This window comes from Arachis ipaensis, chromosome B3 (genome assembly GCF_059453495.1).
Source record: "Arachis ipaensis isolate K30076 ecotype BB chromosome B3, ASM5945349v1, whole genome shotgun sequence".
NCBI lineage: Eukaryota > Viridiplantae > Streptophyta > Magnoliopsida > Fabales > Fabaceae > Arachis > Arachis ipaensis.
This window is the reverse complement of record NC_142438.1, coordinates 137,542,945-137,560,331: the sequence shown is the minus strand read 5'-3', so window position 1 is coordinate 137,560,331 and position 17,387 is coordinate 137,542,945. Positions and strand designations below refer to the sequence as shown.

Below are 17,387 nucleotides of genomic sequence, written 5' to 3'. Positions count from 1 at the left end.
ATGGTATTCTTAATGCAATATAAATAAACTCTAAGCTAACGCGTGTTCCAAATGCCTGATGTATTGTCTTTCCAAAGTCTCCAACATTTTTGAGTTATTTTTTTAGAGTTTAAAGTAGTTTATTATATATTTTTCTTATTGTAAAAGACTCTGGTGACAAACTTAAAATCTGGTAAATTTTGGTTTAAGGGGGGGGAGTGTTAGAATTGATGCATTTGACTAATGGTATTGTGCCTTGTGATTAGTATTGCAACAGAAATAATACAAGTCATGGTAGTATATATAGACTATAGAGGATTTCTATTTAATGGGATAAGGCTCTACATTTTGGTCGTTGTTAAACTTTATCAGATCATTTTAGCTCTTTACAGGTTTACGGAGGTGAAGCAACTATGTCTAGTATTTTAAAGTGTCTATCCAGTACATCATCGTCAATGTTTAATTAGAGTTAAATCTCAAAGTGGTCTTGAATTTGTAATCGAGTTTTACGGTCGTCCCTAAACATACAATGACCTTAATATTATCCCTGAATTTAACAAAGGTGACTCACGGTCGTCCCTAAAGTATTTTTTAGAAAATATTCTTTAATGGCATGATGACATGTACTGAGAGATACCACGGTGGATAGGTGACGTGACTGTTATCGTTATTTGACTTAATTTAGTCCCTAAAATGATTTATAATCCTAGTCCCCAATTTAAGTTCCATCTGTATCCACCATTAGAAGTTACTCTCTTTCTTCTTCTCTGCTCTCCTTCTTCTTCTTCTCCGTCACATCTCCTTCAACCAAAGCAGCATAATCAAATAGGAAGAACCCAAATGACATCTATGCAAATTCAATTTAGCCTCCGATGAATCCCACACCATTACCTCTCACACAAGAATCCAGTAACTCCTTAAGTCCGGAAACCATTTTCACTGTCGATTACCTCCTGGATGAGTTGCCATTGTCGATTGAGGAGTTGAATGAGATGTCTGAGCTTCTCATGTTCTCCAGCCAGGAAACCATTTTCATGTGCTCACCATGAGTGCCAAAAGTTGAAAGAACTATATTGGCGCAAACAGTGTCAATCTCAAAGCCACCTCACTTCATTTGATCCACAACTCTCTGCAAAAAATGGAACAACCGCAGCCTCCCATAACCATACATAATGGACTTCAACTTAAAAGCTGAAGGGTCAATCGCTCCACTATTGCCTCTCAAATCCTCAACCAAATCCTCGGCTTCACGAGGTCTATCCATTGCACACAAACTACTAACCATATATTCAAAAGCCCTACGTTTTATGTAAACAGAGGAAAAACTACCAAAAAAATGGTTCATGTAACAATAAGCAACATCAAAATCTTTCGGTGAGCCTCGCTTGGAGTGTGACTCAAGCACTTTACAGTGGAAAAGAATAAGTTCTCTGTTTCGAGATTCAAGCTTGGAAGTGGCCTTAAAAACCAGAGCTTCAACTTCTTTAGAACGACCCAATTAATCAAGAAGCGCTGCAGGGTCAGAAACAATGGTAGGGTTCCAAGTGAACTAGGAAGCTTGGACGATACATGAATAAAACTTCGAAATTTTGGGGAATTAGAAAATGGGAAAAGAAGAAAAGGGTTTAGGGTTTATAGCACTTACAGAGAGAACGAGAGAAGAAAGGTGAGAAAAGGAGGAGGAAGGAGATAGAAGATGACAAAATAGTGTCTTCTAATAGTGGAAGAAGAAGAAGATGTGGTTGAAGGAGATGTGGCGGAGAAGAAGAAGAAGGAGAGCAGAAAAAAAGACAGAAAGTGACTTCTAATGGTGGACACAGATGGAACTCGAATTGGGAACTAGGGTTATAAACCACTTCAGGGACTAAATTGAGTCAAATAACGATAACAGCCACGTTACTTATCCATCATGGCGTCTCTCAGTACACGTCATCACGCCGTTAAAAAATATTCTCTGAAAAATACTTCAGAGTTCAGAGACGACTGTGAGTCACCTTTGTTAAATTCAGGAACAATATTGAGGTCATTACAAGTTTAGAGACGACTGTGAGACTCAATTACAAGTTCAGGGACCACTTTAAAATTTAACTCACTTAATTATACTTCTCTACTTATAAGTATACTTCTCTTATGAGATCAGTTTCTATTCTCTTTGGATGATCAATTGGTGTGGAGTGATCATTGGTAATTAATTTCTTTCTTCATTTAGTCTATCTAACTAGTTATAGAGTATATAGGTTTCACAGAAATTACTATCTAACTAGTTACAGATTATATAGGTTTCACAAAAATTCAGCCATCACAAAAAGTGGGAGAGCATTTTGTCTTCAAATTAACACAATAAAAAACATTTACTGTAATTATTAAGTGCAAATTGATTTTTTATTTCTCTCAAATTTGTTTTGTTTTCTTTTCCTTTTAGAGTTATTTGCCTCTCTGAGTTTTGATAGGTATATAGAGTAAAGACATCGTATTTTTTTCTCATTCTTGAATACATTTCACAATTTTTACGGTTAGAAATAAAATATGTGAAACTTTGTTGTTAGATATCACCTACATATTAGATTAGAGAGGAACGAATATTTATAAAAAAATATATTTTTTATTCTTTAATATTCATACTTTTTTTTTCCTGTAGAGACTATTCTTTTGAAATAAATATTATTTTACATCATTATGTAATAATTAAATATTTAGATTTAACATTAAAATATTTTCATTTTACTAAAAAAAATGCCTTACGTTATGAAAAATATATTTTTAGACTAGTATAATTATAACTTTATATTTTATTTTCTTTCAGTATTTTTTATTAACCATCTACAAAAGGATTTTCAATTGAAGATACAATAATGATATTTAAAAAAAAAATCCTCAAATAAAAATTTTGTTAGGTCTCAAAATATTTATTTCTTTGTAATAATATGAAGGTGACATTGCTTTTAAGTTAATGGTATTTTTAATGTAATTACCATAATTAAATAACAATTAATATATATATTCGCTTACTTAAGTATAATTTTTTAACTTGTACGATTCGATTTTTTTTCTAACCTGAGTCCTTGACAGTTATTTTGTAAAGAACGCATCCACAGTAATAATAATTAATAAATGTTCACGAGTTAAGTTTTAAAGTAGTCCCTGAATTTGTATTCGAACCTCAAAGTAATTTTTGAAGTTAATAATTACTCAAATTCGTCTCCGAACTTGTACTTCGAGACTCATAATAGTCCCCAAACTTGTAATCCGAGACTGATAATAGTCCCTCAAGCATTTTCCGTTTATCAAAATCTTAAAACGACGTGGTTTTGAACAAAAAGAAAAAAAGAAAAAAAAACGTAACATAAAACCCCCCATCCAAAAAAATAAAAAAAGAACGCGTAGCGTACCCAGTCCTCACCCCCACCCCCACCTTTCCCTTTCCTCTTCTGCTCCCCAACCTGAGATTCTTTTCCTTTCCTTTCTCCTTTCTAATCTGATGACTTCTCTTTTTCCAACCATACTTTCACACTCATAAGAGCTCTCCTCAACCTTCGTTGCCGTTGCCTTTTGCCGGCTTCCGTTACACTGCCGCTGCTGCTTGACAGCCTCCATCTCCACTCGGTCTCCCTTTTCTCTCCTCTAGCACGGTTCTTTCTCTCAGCCATGGTAATTTCTTTTTTTTTTAATTTTTTTAGTTATTCAATCATTGTTCTTGAATGTTCTAGGTGATTGTTGCTGTTGATCCTATTTTAATATAACAACAATGGTTAATTTTAATTGTTTTCTATTCTGTAATTATTACTGATTTTTTTATTGTTGATATTTTTTGTACTTGTTGCTGTCTAAGTTGATTGATGCATGCTATTTAACTTTATTGAACTTTCCTGATTAATGCTGATTTTTTGTGATATTTTGTGGTGGTGTTTTTTTATTTTTGTGACATTTTGAAAAAGAAGAAGAAAAACAGAGTTGAAGAAGAAGAAGAACAACAGCGTTGAAGAAGAAGAAAAAGAAGGGAATTCTTTTTTTTTTCTAATATAAAACGACGCATACGCTTCTTTTTTTTTGTTCAAAACGACGTCGCTTTCTTTTTCCTTTTTTTTTCAATTTTTTTTTTGTTCAAAACGACGTCGTTTTAAGGTTTCGATGGATGAAAAATGTTTGAGGGACTATTATGAGTTCCGGAGTACAAGTTCGGAGACTATTATGAGTCTCGGAGTATAAGTGTGAGGACAAATTTGAGTAATTATTAACTTCATAGATTATTTTGAGGCTCGAGTGCAAGTTCAGGGACTACTTTGAGACTTAACTCAAATGTGCACTCAATACTTTCTATATTTGGTTTGTAGAATTTAATTTTGATTTAATGTCAATATAAAATAATGTTATAAGTGTATCTAATTATATAATGTTATATTAATAAAAAAATTTATTTTATATTTATTATATAAATAATTATCTAAAAAAACAAATATAATTGTATCACTATATAAATGATTTGAGTAATATTATATATTTAAATTTTTTTATGAATTAAATTCAACCAAGTTAAATAATAAAATTTAAAATAATACTAATTATAACTGATTTTATTATATTAGATTAATTTAATTAGATTTAATTAAAAAAACTTAAATATATAATGTTATTTAAAATATTTTATATTATTAATACATCAAAATTAAATTGATGGCTTGTAACATGTAACTCTTAAAAGAAGGGAATGGATCATCTTAATTTTTTTTTTAACAATTAAGGGAGTAAAGTGTAATCTCTCACCATTAATTTTATAAGTGGAACCAAGAATAAATATGAGATAGAGAGCAATAAAGGGTTAGAGATCACATTTTACACTCTCAATTTTTTTAACAATTAAGATAATTCATTCCCTTAAAAGAACTAGTTAGTTTAACATAGATGTGATTCTCACACTTCAATTATTAAGCATTTCTCAAGTATATACGCTATAGATATTTTAAGTAAACGATGAATGCTAACAAAAAAATTATTTACTAAATAAAAGTGATCCGTACTCAATAACTCAATCTGATGTTATACCTCAGATCAGCTAGGTCAAAGTCAGTTGTACTAAACAAGAAAGATTTGTGCTATACCTCGGTTTAGATCCCAGGATTCTTGGGGTCATAATAAGCACACTCGTTCAAGCATAAATAAGATATTACGAGTGACCTAGCAAAAACAACAGATACACATACAAAATAGAATTCGGCGAAGCATCGTTGTTATTATTATTATTTGATCACGAATTGGCTTAAGCATCGGAGTCATTTTTGCAGGTTCTCCACATTGCTCGGACGAGAAAGGAACTTACGGTGCAGCACACAGGAGAAGGATATTGCTAGTGCTCTTCTGGCTATCACCGACCTATACCTCGGACCCAGTTCCAAACCGAAATATTTAGCGCCCACCGTGGGCCCGAATTTATTCAAATTAACCCCCATGCACACTTTATTTTACTATTTTTTGTAGGATCATAGCCGATGACGCCGTGTCTCAAACTCCTCATCCCACTCATCACGAGTTGGTAGCCATGAATGCTACCCTCCTGGATTAGGTTAAGAGAATGGCCAATCTTTTAGAATCAACTCACAACGGGAAGTTCAACATGGAGGATCTTAAGAGCGCGACCTCAAAATAAAAACTGACAATAGACAATCATTTTTTGGAAGATATCGTCAAATTCCAGATGCCGAAGAACTTTGTGTTGCCTACAGCACTCAAGCCATATGAAGGATTCGGAGATTCCCATGTTCATATTAAGAAATTTCAATCCATGATGTTTTTTAACGGTGCCTCTGACCCTATACTTTGTCGATATTTTCCAACTTTTTTAGATAGTGCTGCTTTACTTTGGTTTTCTAAGATACCTGCAAGTTCAATCTCTTGCTTCGAAGAATTAGCAAGGTCCTTCATCGACTACTTCGCAGCTCCAAGAATATAGGTGCACGGATCTGATTACTTTAATACTATTAAGCAAGGTCCGTATGAAAGCTTGAAAGACTATATGACGCGGTTGACCAAAGCAACTATGAAAATCCTCGACCTCAGCCCTGAGGTGCACCTGCACGCACTAAAGAGTGGCCTCCGCTCCGGAAAGTTTCAGGAGACCATCGCTATTACCAAGCTGAAAACGTTAGCAAAATTTTGAGAGAAAGCTGTGGGCCAAATGGAGATCGAGGAACTCCGTGAAGCTCGACGAGCGGAGAAGTAACAACCTCGCCGAGATGACGAAAGACAACTTAGGTCACAGACCAACAAGGAGCTTAAGAAGCCTTTCAAGCTAACACCAAAGTTCGACTCTTACACAAAATTTAATACAAAAAGGTAGGACATAATCAAGGAAATCCTTCACAATAAACTCATAAGGCCGCTGAGCAAGGCAGGAACTTACCAAGATAAAAAATATGTGGACAAAACCAAGCACTGCGCGTTTCACCAGAAGTTCGGTCACATCACTGACGAATGCATGGTGGCCAAAGATTTACTAGAGAGGCTAGCACGACAAGGACTATTGGATAAATACTTCAGCATTAGGATGCAACAAGACTCATCAGCCTCGGCAGCGACAGAACATCAGACAACAAACACCGAAAAAGACCAGTGACAACATAGTCAACCTCACCCACCTAAGAAGATTATTAATTACATATTAGGGGGATTTGCATGTGGTGAAGGCACAAGCTCGGCCAGGAAAAGAAGCTACCGGACTATGTTGTCATTACAAGATGACACGCCGTCAAAAACATCTACTTTCCACATTCCGAAAATCACATTTGCAAATAAAGATTTTGAGTCCAAAACTCCTAACCTCGATGACCTTGTGGTAATCTCAGTGACAATAGGAGACCTGTTGATTTGGAAGGTCATCTTGGATCCAGGAAGTAACGCCAACGTCATGTTCTTATCCACCTTAAAAAAGATGCAATTAAATGACATGGTGCTACAGCCATCCTCTGGTTGGTCGGGCTTTCAGGGGAAAAAGTCCTCGTAACAGGTTATGTTTTGGTGAGGACGATTTTAGGGTAGTATCCTCATTCAAAAAATTTAGATATCCAGTATTTAATTGTCGATTGCTTTATCCCTTATAATATTATACTAGGAAGACCATCTTTAAATGCCTTCGGAGCTATAGTCTCCACAATTCACTTATGCGTCAAGTTTTGCTTGCAGAATGGAACCATAGCAACGGTACATTCAGATAGAAAGGAAGCAAGGCAATGTTACAATGCTGGGTTTAAAATGAAACAACCACCAACACCAAGAATAAATTCAGTCTAAAATACCAACGATATACTAGAATTAGCCGAGCTAGATCCTCGGACCAATCAAGAACAACGACCTATTTCAATCGATGATCTACGTAAGGTAAGCATCTCTAACAGTGAAAATCAGAACACTAACATTGGTTCTGCTTTATCTGCAGGATACATGAAGCAAATCACCGACTTACTCCAGGCAAATGTCGACATGTTCGCTTGGATCCTGGATGACATGCCAGGGATAGACTTAGAAGTCATAAGCCACAAACTGGCTTTGGATCTCAAAGCTCGTCCAATAAAGCCAAAGAAGAGACATTTAGGACAGGAAAAAACAGACGCAACCATCAAAGAAACACATAAACTACTAAGCGCGGGGTTCATTTGAGAAATCCGCTTCACATCCTAGTTAGCAAATGTGGTAATGGTAAAAAAGAATTCGGAAAAATGGCGAATTGCGTTTACTTCACCGATCTAAACAAGGCCTGCCCAAAAGACTCTTATCAATTGTCGTGCATTGATAAGCTTGTCGACAGCACCTCTAGTTACAAAATATTAAGCTTCATGGATGCCTATTCAGGGTATAACCAGATACTCATGCATCCTTCAAATGAGGACAAAACAGCCTTTATAATCGAACATGGGAATTTTTGTTACAAAGTCATATCTTTCGACCTCAAGAACGCAAGTGCCACCTACCAGCATTTAATGGACAAGGTCTTTCAGGAACAGATCGAGAGGAATATGGAGGTGTACGTAGACGATATGGTTGTCAATTTAGAAAATGAAGAAGATCAACTGTCCGATCTCAAGGAGGTATTCGAGCGATTGAGGAGGTATAATATGCACCTAAATCCTAAAAAATGCGCTTTCGAACTACAAGGGGGAAAGCTCCTGGGATTCATGTTAACCCATAGAGGAGTTGAAGCAAACCTCGACAAATACAACGCAGTCATTCAGATGAAGTCGCCAACAACGATAAAAAAAAGTGTAGCAATTGACAGGAAAGCTGGCGGCCTTGTCAATATTTCTACCAACGATGGCAGCAAGATCAAGCCACTTCTTCAGCACACTATGAAAGTCTAACAAAATTGTATGGTCAGACAAGTGCGAAGCAGCCTTCACCAAGTTCAAGCAAATACTATCATCACCTCTAATCTTGAAAAAACCAACATAAGGTAATCCACTCTATTTATATCTTTCAATTTTCACTAACTCAATTTCATCCGTCCGTGTAACAGAAATAGGTCGGGAGCAACACCTAGACTACTTTATCAGTAAAATCTTACAAAACGTAGAAACTCGGTACCCAACCAAAAAATAGCATATGCTTTGGTGGTTATAGCACGGCACCTAAGACACTACTTTCAGAGCTACGAGATCGTAGTCTGAACTAATCATCCGTTGCGACAAGTGCTTACACGACCAGATTTGGCAGGAAGATTAACAAAATGGTCGGTTGATGGCATATTCCAGGTATGCAAGCCTTTATTAGAACAATATTTAACACATGTAAGGCATTTAATTCAGTAATTTCAAAATTTTCAAATAACACATGTCAATCGGAATGAAAATAATAGGGCTGATATATTATCTAAACTAGCTACATCAAGAAGAACAGGAAAACCATCAAATTTATCACAAATAACCCTGGAACAACCTAGTATATGCAACAACCTTGTTCTAAGTTTATCACAGGTAAAAGATTGGAAAACTCCATATTTCAACTTTCTAAAAAATGGAACAATACCAATAACAGAAAGAAATCCGAAAGTCTTCAAGAAAAAAGCAAGTTTTTCACCATAATTGGAGACGACCTTTACAGAGGAGGGTTTTTCCGACCTCCACTGAAATGCTTAGGGGACGAGGATGCCGCAGTAGTAATGTCAGAAGCACACGAAGGCATTTGTGGCACACATATAGGAGGACGATGCCAAGCAGCAAAGTTACTAAGAGCAAGGTGTTATTAGCCTTCCTTAAAGAAAGATTGCATGATAAAGGTTCAATGGTGTGACAACTGCCAAAAGTGCGCACCAGTAATATACAACCCAGCCGAGATGTTACACATATCAGAGGTCAGATGGCCATTCCACAGATGGGTGCTGGATATCCTCAGTCCTTTTCCAGTATCACAAGGCCAGGTAAAATTTCTGCTTGTGGCAATTTACTGCTTTACAAAGTGGATAGAAGCTCAACCACTCGCCAAAATAATAGCAGATAAGGTACAAAATTTCATTTGAAAATTTATCATATGCCGATATGGATTACCTATGGACATTGTTACTGATAATGGTAGATAGTTTACTGATAAGAAAATAGCATCTTTTTTACAAAACTTAAACATAAAACATCATTTTTCATTGGTCGGGCACCCTCAAACCAACGGGCTTGCCGAAGCGACTAATAAGGTCATTTTGCAGGCATTAAGAAAAAAGTTAACTTTAGCCAAAGCTCAGTGGGCCGAGTTAATACCAGAGATACTCTGGGGATACAACACCACCGCATAAATCTCGACCGAGGAAACACCTTTCAAATTGGTGTTTAGAGCCGATGCCATCCCGATAGAAATAACCCAAGGATCAATCAGAACCGATCATTTTGACGAAGAGGCAAATAATAAAATGAAGAGCGCCGAGCTAGATACCATAGAGGAAGAACGACAAGACGCAAGAATACGGCAAGAAGCAATGCAGCTCATAGTTCAACGCAAATACAATAAGAAGGTCAGACCTCAGCCACTACAACAAGGAGACCTCGTCCTCAAACGTCTTGAAGATATCCAAAAACCTCCAGAACAAGGCAAGTTCATCGCAAACTGGGAAGGTCCCTTCCGAGTCTCGCAAGTGCTTGGTCAAGGTGCATATTCCCTATAAACCTTGGAAGGGTCAATTTACCAAATATATGGAATACTTCGTCTTTACAACTGTATTACACTTGACTATTTGTAACAATTTGAAGCTCAGGCGGTACTCTTTTTCCTACTACTGAGATTTTTTCCTAACAAGGTTTTACTCGGGGAGATTTTAACGAGGCCAACCACTTCAAATATTCCGAAATAAAAACTCGCACATTATATATCGCAATCTACCATTGCAAAGGCATGCAATAAACAAGTATCAAATTTTACATAAACCAAAATAAGCAACAAAAAACGTTTCAATGTCAAACAACAAAGGCATAGTGCCAAGTGTTTCAAACAAACAAAGGTCTAACAATTACAGAATTCTTCAACTAATACTCGATCCTACTTATCAGCTATATCTGCAGTTTCATCCTGGACCTCCACTCCAAGCTCGTCATCCACCAATTTACCATCAGCAACAATTTTAGTAACATCAAACTGACTAATATCAAAGCCAGGAGCAAAAACAAAAACTTGGCTTACTGCACGGTCAAATCCAGCAGCAAACATTTCCAGTCCTTCATGGCTTCATCCTCCAACTCATGAAACCGAGATGTCAGTTTTCCCTTCTCGACGTCAGCTTCTTTCAGCTGACCTTGAAGAGTTCGGATTTGATCTTGCAAATTCCCAACCTCGACCTCCATATCTTTCATCTTTTTGGTAAGACCAATGACCACTCCATCTCATTCAGCAACCGACTTTTCTAGCTTTACAACCTTCTCCTTTTCAGCCCGTTCTTCAGCTCTGAACAACTCTGTAGTTTCGCCAACGGAGAGAAATCTTGTACATACTTGATCAAACAAAAGATCCAAACTAAAAACAGTGTAAAACAAACAACACCACACGTACCTGCATATACTAACCGATCACCTCCTTTCCAGCGTCTTTTAAAAGCTTAACGTCATTAGGGTTCTGAGCAATCCTATCAGCAAGAGCATTGAAAGAAAAGCGATCACTCAAGATCGATTCTGCAACACCATCAGCCATAAAACCATGAAGACGCGACTGCCTCTTCACTCCACTCCTAACCCCAGAATCAAATACCAAATCCACTCCAGACAGAATCTCTAGTGATCGCTCAGATTCATATTTTTTCTTTTTTCTCCTCGTGGATGTGCACTAAATTGTGCAACATCAGTTGGGTCCTTATCAACCTTTCCAGTTGAACTTTCCCTACCTTCTTTCCTTTTTTGATCCAAGAAAGTCCTCATCCGTGCCGAGGATAAACTCGGTACTCTTCCACCTATGTCAGCAAATAATACATCACAATATGACAAACATGAAACATACCAAATGTAAAACAAAACCAAACCTTACCAATATAATCTTTCAAACCTTCAGAATCATTCTCAAATTTTAAAACATCATCAATACATAACAATTTCCCAAAAGAGAAACACTCAATCAAATAGTCCAACAACAAGTCCTCTTCATCAGACCTACCTACTGCTGCAGAATCTGCATTGGTTCAGGACACCAATACAGGAGAATATTTTCTCCTAACTCTGAATCCAGGAAAAATGGATACCCCATCTCACAAGAACGGATCTCCACGAACATTTCTTTGAAACTTTTAAACGACGATTTATATAATATGAAAATGGAGCAACTAGGATAACTACTTAAATTTATCCAAAGGCCTTTATGGACTCCTTTCGCCTGGAAAAGCGAGAAGAAAATATTTAGTGTAGGGACGGTTTTCAGAAAATTCATCACACATTCAAAGGCGCAAAGGAAGGCCTAGGAATTTGGAAGCAACTGTGATGGAGCACAGTTGAGCTGTGTCAACACTAAAACTCAAAATCTGAAAAAAGAAATTTCACACCTAGCTCAGTAACACAAACAAGTATATGCATAAAAATAAGCCTAATCCTCCCTTTTTTCACAAACCCTGTCCTTTCCATTACAAGGAAGCAACTCAATACCTATACCAGAGCCACCACGAACCCAGTTCGCGGCATTAAAAATAGATAAACTCTTCACACTCTGAAAAAGAGAAGCGCGACATTTAATGTCCGCATGCACCCACTCATACAGGTCGTCTTTAACCTCCACTACTTTATTCTCTCGCTTTTTCATAGTTAAGAACTCAGCAAAAACATAGAGAAGAAAAGAAATGAAAAGACTAACCTTTTGTTGCCATCCTCTTAGACTTAGTATATTTGCCCAACACAAGTAAACTGAAGAGTGTTCAAGTAAACATTAGCAAGAAAACAAACAAATAGATCAACCCTGGCCGTCATATCAAAGAAACCATTTAGATAACCAAAAGCTTAGCGGTCATGATTACCTCGAACCAATACCCCACTATCATTTATTGCAAACGTGCCTTGGTGGTTTTTAGGGACAATAAATGCACAGTAATTATCAAACAACAAAAACAGCAATTACTAACGAGTCGGCATCATGTTGAGCTTGGGGGTTCGGATACAAGTAAAATAAGTATAACATCGGATATTCAGACAAAAGCTCAACTTGCTACCAACATTAGCAAGTCAAGTTTGGGAGCTGTAATTCGTACCCAATAACTCGAGCCGACGTTATACCTCATATCAGCTAGGTCAAAGTCAATTGTACCAAAAAAGAAAGAGTCACGCTATATGTTAGCTCAGATCCCAGGAATCTCGAGGTCATAACAAGCGCACTCGTTCAAGCATAAATAAGATACTACGAGTGACCTAGCAAAAACATCAGATACACACAAAAAATAGAATTCAGCGAAGTATCGTTATTATTATTATTTGATTACGAATTGACTTAAGTATCGAAGTCCTTTTTGCAGGTTTTCTACATTGCTCGAACGAGGAAGGAACTTGTGGTGCAACACACAGAAAAAGAACACTGTCAGTACTCTTCTGGCTATCACCGATCTGTACCTCGACCTCAGTTTCAGACCGGAATAAAAAGTATTTTGGTAAATGTATTTGTAATGAACTCTGACTTTTGACTTTTTAACTAATATTCATATATGCAAAAATAATATTAAATATGAATGTTATGGTGTCTATCACTTTGTACCTAAATTACTAAAAAAAGTAAATAAATAATTTAATAAATTTTATATGATTTATTTTTTATTTTAAATATTTTTTTTTATTTTACAAAAAAAATTAGACAATTTAAACACCATAACAAAGATATCATAGAACTCACCGTTATTGAATGCCACCAAGACGAGCTCATGAATATAAACAATGTTGGCTAGACTCTAGAGCATTAACTATTATAATAATATTAATGGGTATACGTATTATGCCTTTTTAATTTTTTTTTTTAGAAAATGACAAATAGGTTCATGACTTTTTGTCTTGCGGATATTTTTGTCCTTAATCATTAAAAAATACTTTTAAGTCTATGACATTCACAAAATTTGGACGGATCAGTCTCTGACGGGACATTTAGACGGATCAGTCCCTGACGGAGGCATTTGAACGAAAGAACTGATCCGTCCAAATTTTATGAAGGTCAAAAACTTAAAAATATTTTTCAATAGTTAGAGACAAAAATATCCACAGGACAAAAGGTCATTTGTTCTTTTTTTTTTTTTTTTTTTTTTGGTCAAGCGCCTTTTTAATTTAATTTTCTGCAACAACCATGTTCTAGTCTTGATATGGATGTCATATCACCGTTTAGCCGGTCCCATTACAATATGCCGTTTACTAATATAACGGTCTCATGGTTATCTCAATTCAAACAAAATATATATTTTAATGAATAAATTATCATTTTCGACCGCAAAAAGTTTTGACCAATGACATGAAAAAATGTAAATTAATTTAATATTCATAAAAAATTAATATGATAGAATTATATAAAATATTTGACAAAATCATTCGAGGAATTATTGATTTTGATTAATTTTATGAAACTAATATAATATTTAATCTTTAATGGATATTAAATATTGGATGTAAAAAATAAATTAAAAGAATAAAAAAATGGTTACATACCAAGAAAGACCTCCGTGCGTGCCTAAAACACAAATCCGAGCAGAAATGATGTAGCAGTTAATTAGCAGAACATCAATCAATTGCAGATTATTAATATTATTATCTGCTGTGATTAAATATATGATTATTCAGCTTTTTTTTTTTAGATATGATTATTTAGAATTTGGATAAATGGTATAATTTGTTTATAAAAAATTACCCGTTTTTTAAAATTAGTTCTCAATTTTTTTAATCAAATTTGCTTTTTAAAAATTTTAAATTAATTACGTTAGTTTTTTTTGTCATTTTCTTTGTTAAATAAGACTAAAATTTTTTAATGTGATTCATTAAATGATATTACAATACACATAAGAGTGTTAATTAATTATTTAAGTTTATGAAATTAGATTAAATTAAAATTTAATTAAAAAAACTTAAAATATTAGAATCATTCAATTTAGAATTAATTTGATATCGTTTCATAAATTTATTATGTTTATCGTTAATTATAATTATTAGATATGTGTTATGTTGTGATATCACTTAACGTATCACATTAACAAATTTTAACGCCATTAATAATAAAAATGACAAAAAAATTAAAATAACTGATTTAAAATTTTTAAAAGATCAATTTAATTAAAAAATTTCAAAAACTAATTTTTTTAACTATTTGCTCTTTAGAGTTTATAAATAATTGAGTATATTGACCTTCGTAATTTCGTGGATGGCCGCAATAATGTAACTATGTACCGCACACAAGTTACGTTTCTCAACCAAATCTAACTTTATACCTTAGCTTAAATAAACCAATCTTATGTCAAAATTATGCGAATCACTTAAAGTAAAAAATATTATGTAGATGTCTCAAAATATTTAACTATATAAATTGAATTAGATAAATTTAATTTTCACATTATAATAATTAATTGAATTAGATCATTTCGATTTACGTATGAATATTGTATTAATTATATAAATTAAATCGGATATAGTCAATTTATATTAATAAAATACATTCAATTTACATAAAACAACAATAAAACGAGATTAACCAATTCGATTAGTCACCAAAAAAAAAAAAACCAATTCGATTTACTATTAGATTAATATATAGAAAGAAAACTTCCATTTATATAACAATTCTAACAATGGCCCACCAATAATGCAACACAACATTGTACATATATTCCATCAAAAATACAAGGATTACATATTATAAAATTAATTTTTAAAAAATTTAAATTTATTAAAAAAAACAACACAAATAATTATATCTCTACTAAATTTAACTTAAGCTATCAAATCAATAAATCTAATCCTAAGGTTACTTAACAATATATATAACTGTTAAAATTTTCTAATTGAAATCAATAAAAAAAATACAGGTGGCAATAATAAAAATGTGTCAGCCGTCGTTAAAATACAATGTTTTCTTTTGGTAATTTAAGTTCAAATTTTCCACGCCTCTATTTATAGAAACACCGGGTTCCATATATCACTTGTAAGCCGAATAAAAGAAAAGAAAACCAGAGTAGAAAGCCAGGTACTCTAATGGCGAAAGAAAAGAAGCTCCAAGAACACCAACAAGAGAACGAAGCTCCAATCTATGGAGACATCTTAGAAACTATATTATCTCACGTGCCACTTGTCCACCTCGTGCCAGCCCGCCACGTGTCCAAGGCGTGGGAGCGCGCCGTCTCCACCTCCCTCCAAATCAACCCCATCAAGCCCTGGCTCACCGTGCATGTCCAGAGCCCACGTGCATATCACGTGACAACCTCCCACGCTTACGACCCACGCTCCCGTGCCTGGGTTCGGATCCACGCGCCTCCCATAAATTTGTCATCCGCTATACGCTCTTCCCACTCCACGCTCCTCTACGCCATCTCCCCTGGCAGATTCTCCTTCTCCGTTGACACTCTCCACCATGAGTGGCACCACGTGCATCCACCGCGCGTGTGGCGCATCGACCCCGTGGTTGCCAGCGTGGGAAGCAAGATCGTCGTCGCTGGCGGCGTGTGCGACTTCGAGGATGATCCCCTCGCGGTGGAGATGTACGATGCGGATTCCGGTGCGTGGATCCGGTGTCAGTCTATGCCGGCAATCCTGAAGGACTCCTCAGCGTCTACGTGGCTTTCCGTTGCCGTCACAGGAGACATGGTTTTCGTGACGGAGAAAAACTCCGGTGTGACGTACTCGTTTGACTCTGGCGCCGGAATCTGGCACGGACCGTACCACCTTCGCCCCGACGACGGAGTTTTCTGCTGCGTGATTGGAACGTTGAGGAACTGTTTGATCGTGGCGGGAACAATCGGCGACGCGGAGAACGTGAAGGGAGTGAAACTGTGGAAAGTGAATGGGGAGTTAGGGTTTGGATCGGGGGAGCATTGGTGCGAGGAGCTGGCGGCGATGCCGGAGGAGATGGTGGAGAAGCTTAAGGGGGAGGACGGTTGCGGTGCGGTGGCGTCGGTCACTGTAACGACGGTGGGGGATTTCGTTTACCTGGGGAACCCGTCGGAGCCGGAGGAGATGGTGGTTTGTGAGGTCAGGGAAAACGGCGGGTGTGAATGGTGGAGCCTGAGAAACGCGGTGGTGGAGGAGGGAGGTCGGATGCAGAGAGTGGTGGTTTGCGGCAGCAATGTTGGGCTTGAAGATCTGCAGAGAGCGGTTTCGGAGAATTGCGGGTTTGTTGTGAAAGAGACGAGAGAGTAGATTGAAACTTAAAAATGTTGAATGCAAAGAAGTAAGGTTGATTGCCTCAATGGCAAGGGTAGTAAATTGAGGGGGTAGTAGATAAGTGTTTTGACTTTTGAGTAATACATACAAGTATCCCTTCCTTGGTGGAACCATTATCTTTAGTGGTTAGTTTGATAAAGTTTCATTAATCATATATTGTGTGGTTGTTTCTCTAGTCATTCATGATCGTGCAATGAAAATGCCTCATCTTCATCTTTGATTCTTATCCCGTTATATCCTTTATGTTTTTCTCTATGTACGCCTGAAAATCAATTGCCAGTTAATTGTTCCTACTTCCTATACATATATTAAAATATAAAAAATATATATAAATATCTTATCATTAATTTTTGAAAAATTTTCATGACATTTTTCTCTTATTTATTTATAAAATATACATTTTTTTCTTATAATTAAAAAAAAAAAAATTTTGATCCATTTTAAATATTTGTATTAATTAATGTTAACTTTATCTATTTTTTACAAAAATACTTTTTGACAAAAATTTTATTTTTTATTAAATTTTGTTTATCAAAATATCTTTAAATAAATTATTTTTTTATTAATTAAAATGTATTT

At 35.6% G+C, this 17,387-nt stretch overlaps 1 protein-coding gene and 1 pseudogene across 1 annotated transcript; one reads left to right on the top strand and one right to left on the bottom strand.

Annotated features, from left to right (window-relative positions):
• Positions 1 to 925: 925 nt before the first annotated feature.
• On the bottom strand, positions 926 to 3,626 carry LOC148572577 (pentatricopeptide repeat-containing protein At2g17033-like; annotated as a pseudogene).
• An 11,796-nt stretch (positions 3,627 to 15,422) lies between these two features.
• LOC107631340 (F-box/kelch-repeat protein At1g23390) lies at positions 15,423 to 17,032 on the top strand. Its single transcript, XM_016334765.3, has one exon. It carries the CDS (start codon positions 15,624 to 15,626, stop codon positions 16,782 to 16,784), a length of 1,161 nt encoding a protein of 386 aa, XP_016190251.1. The 5' UTR covers positions 15,423 to 15,623; the 3' UTR covers positions 16,785 to 17,032.
• Positions 17,033 to 17,387: the final 355 nt, after the last annotated feature.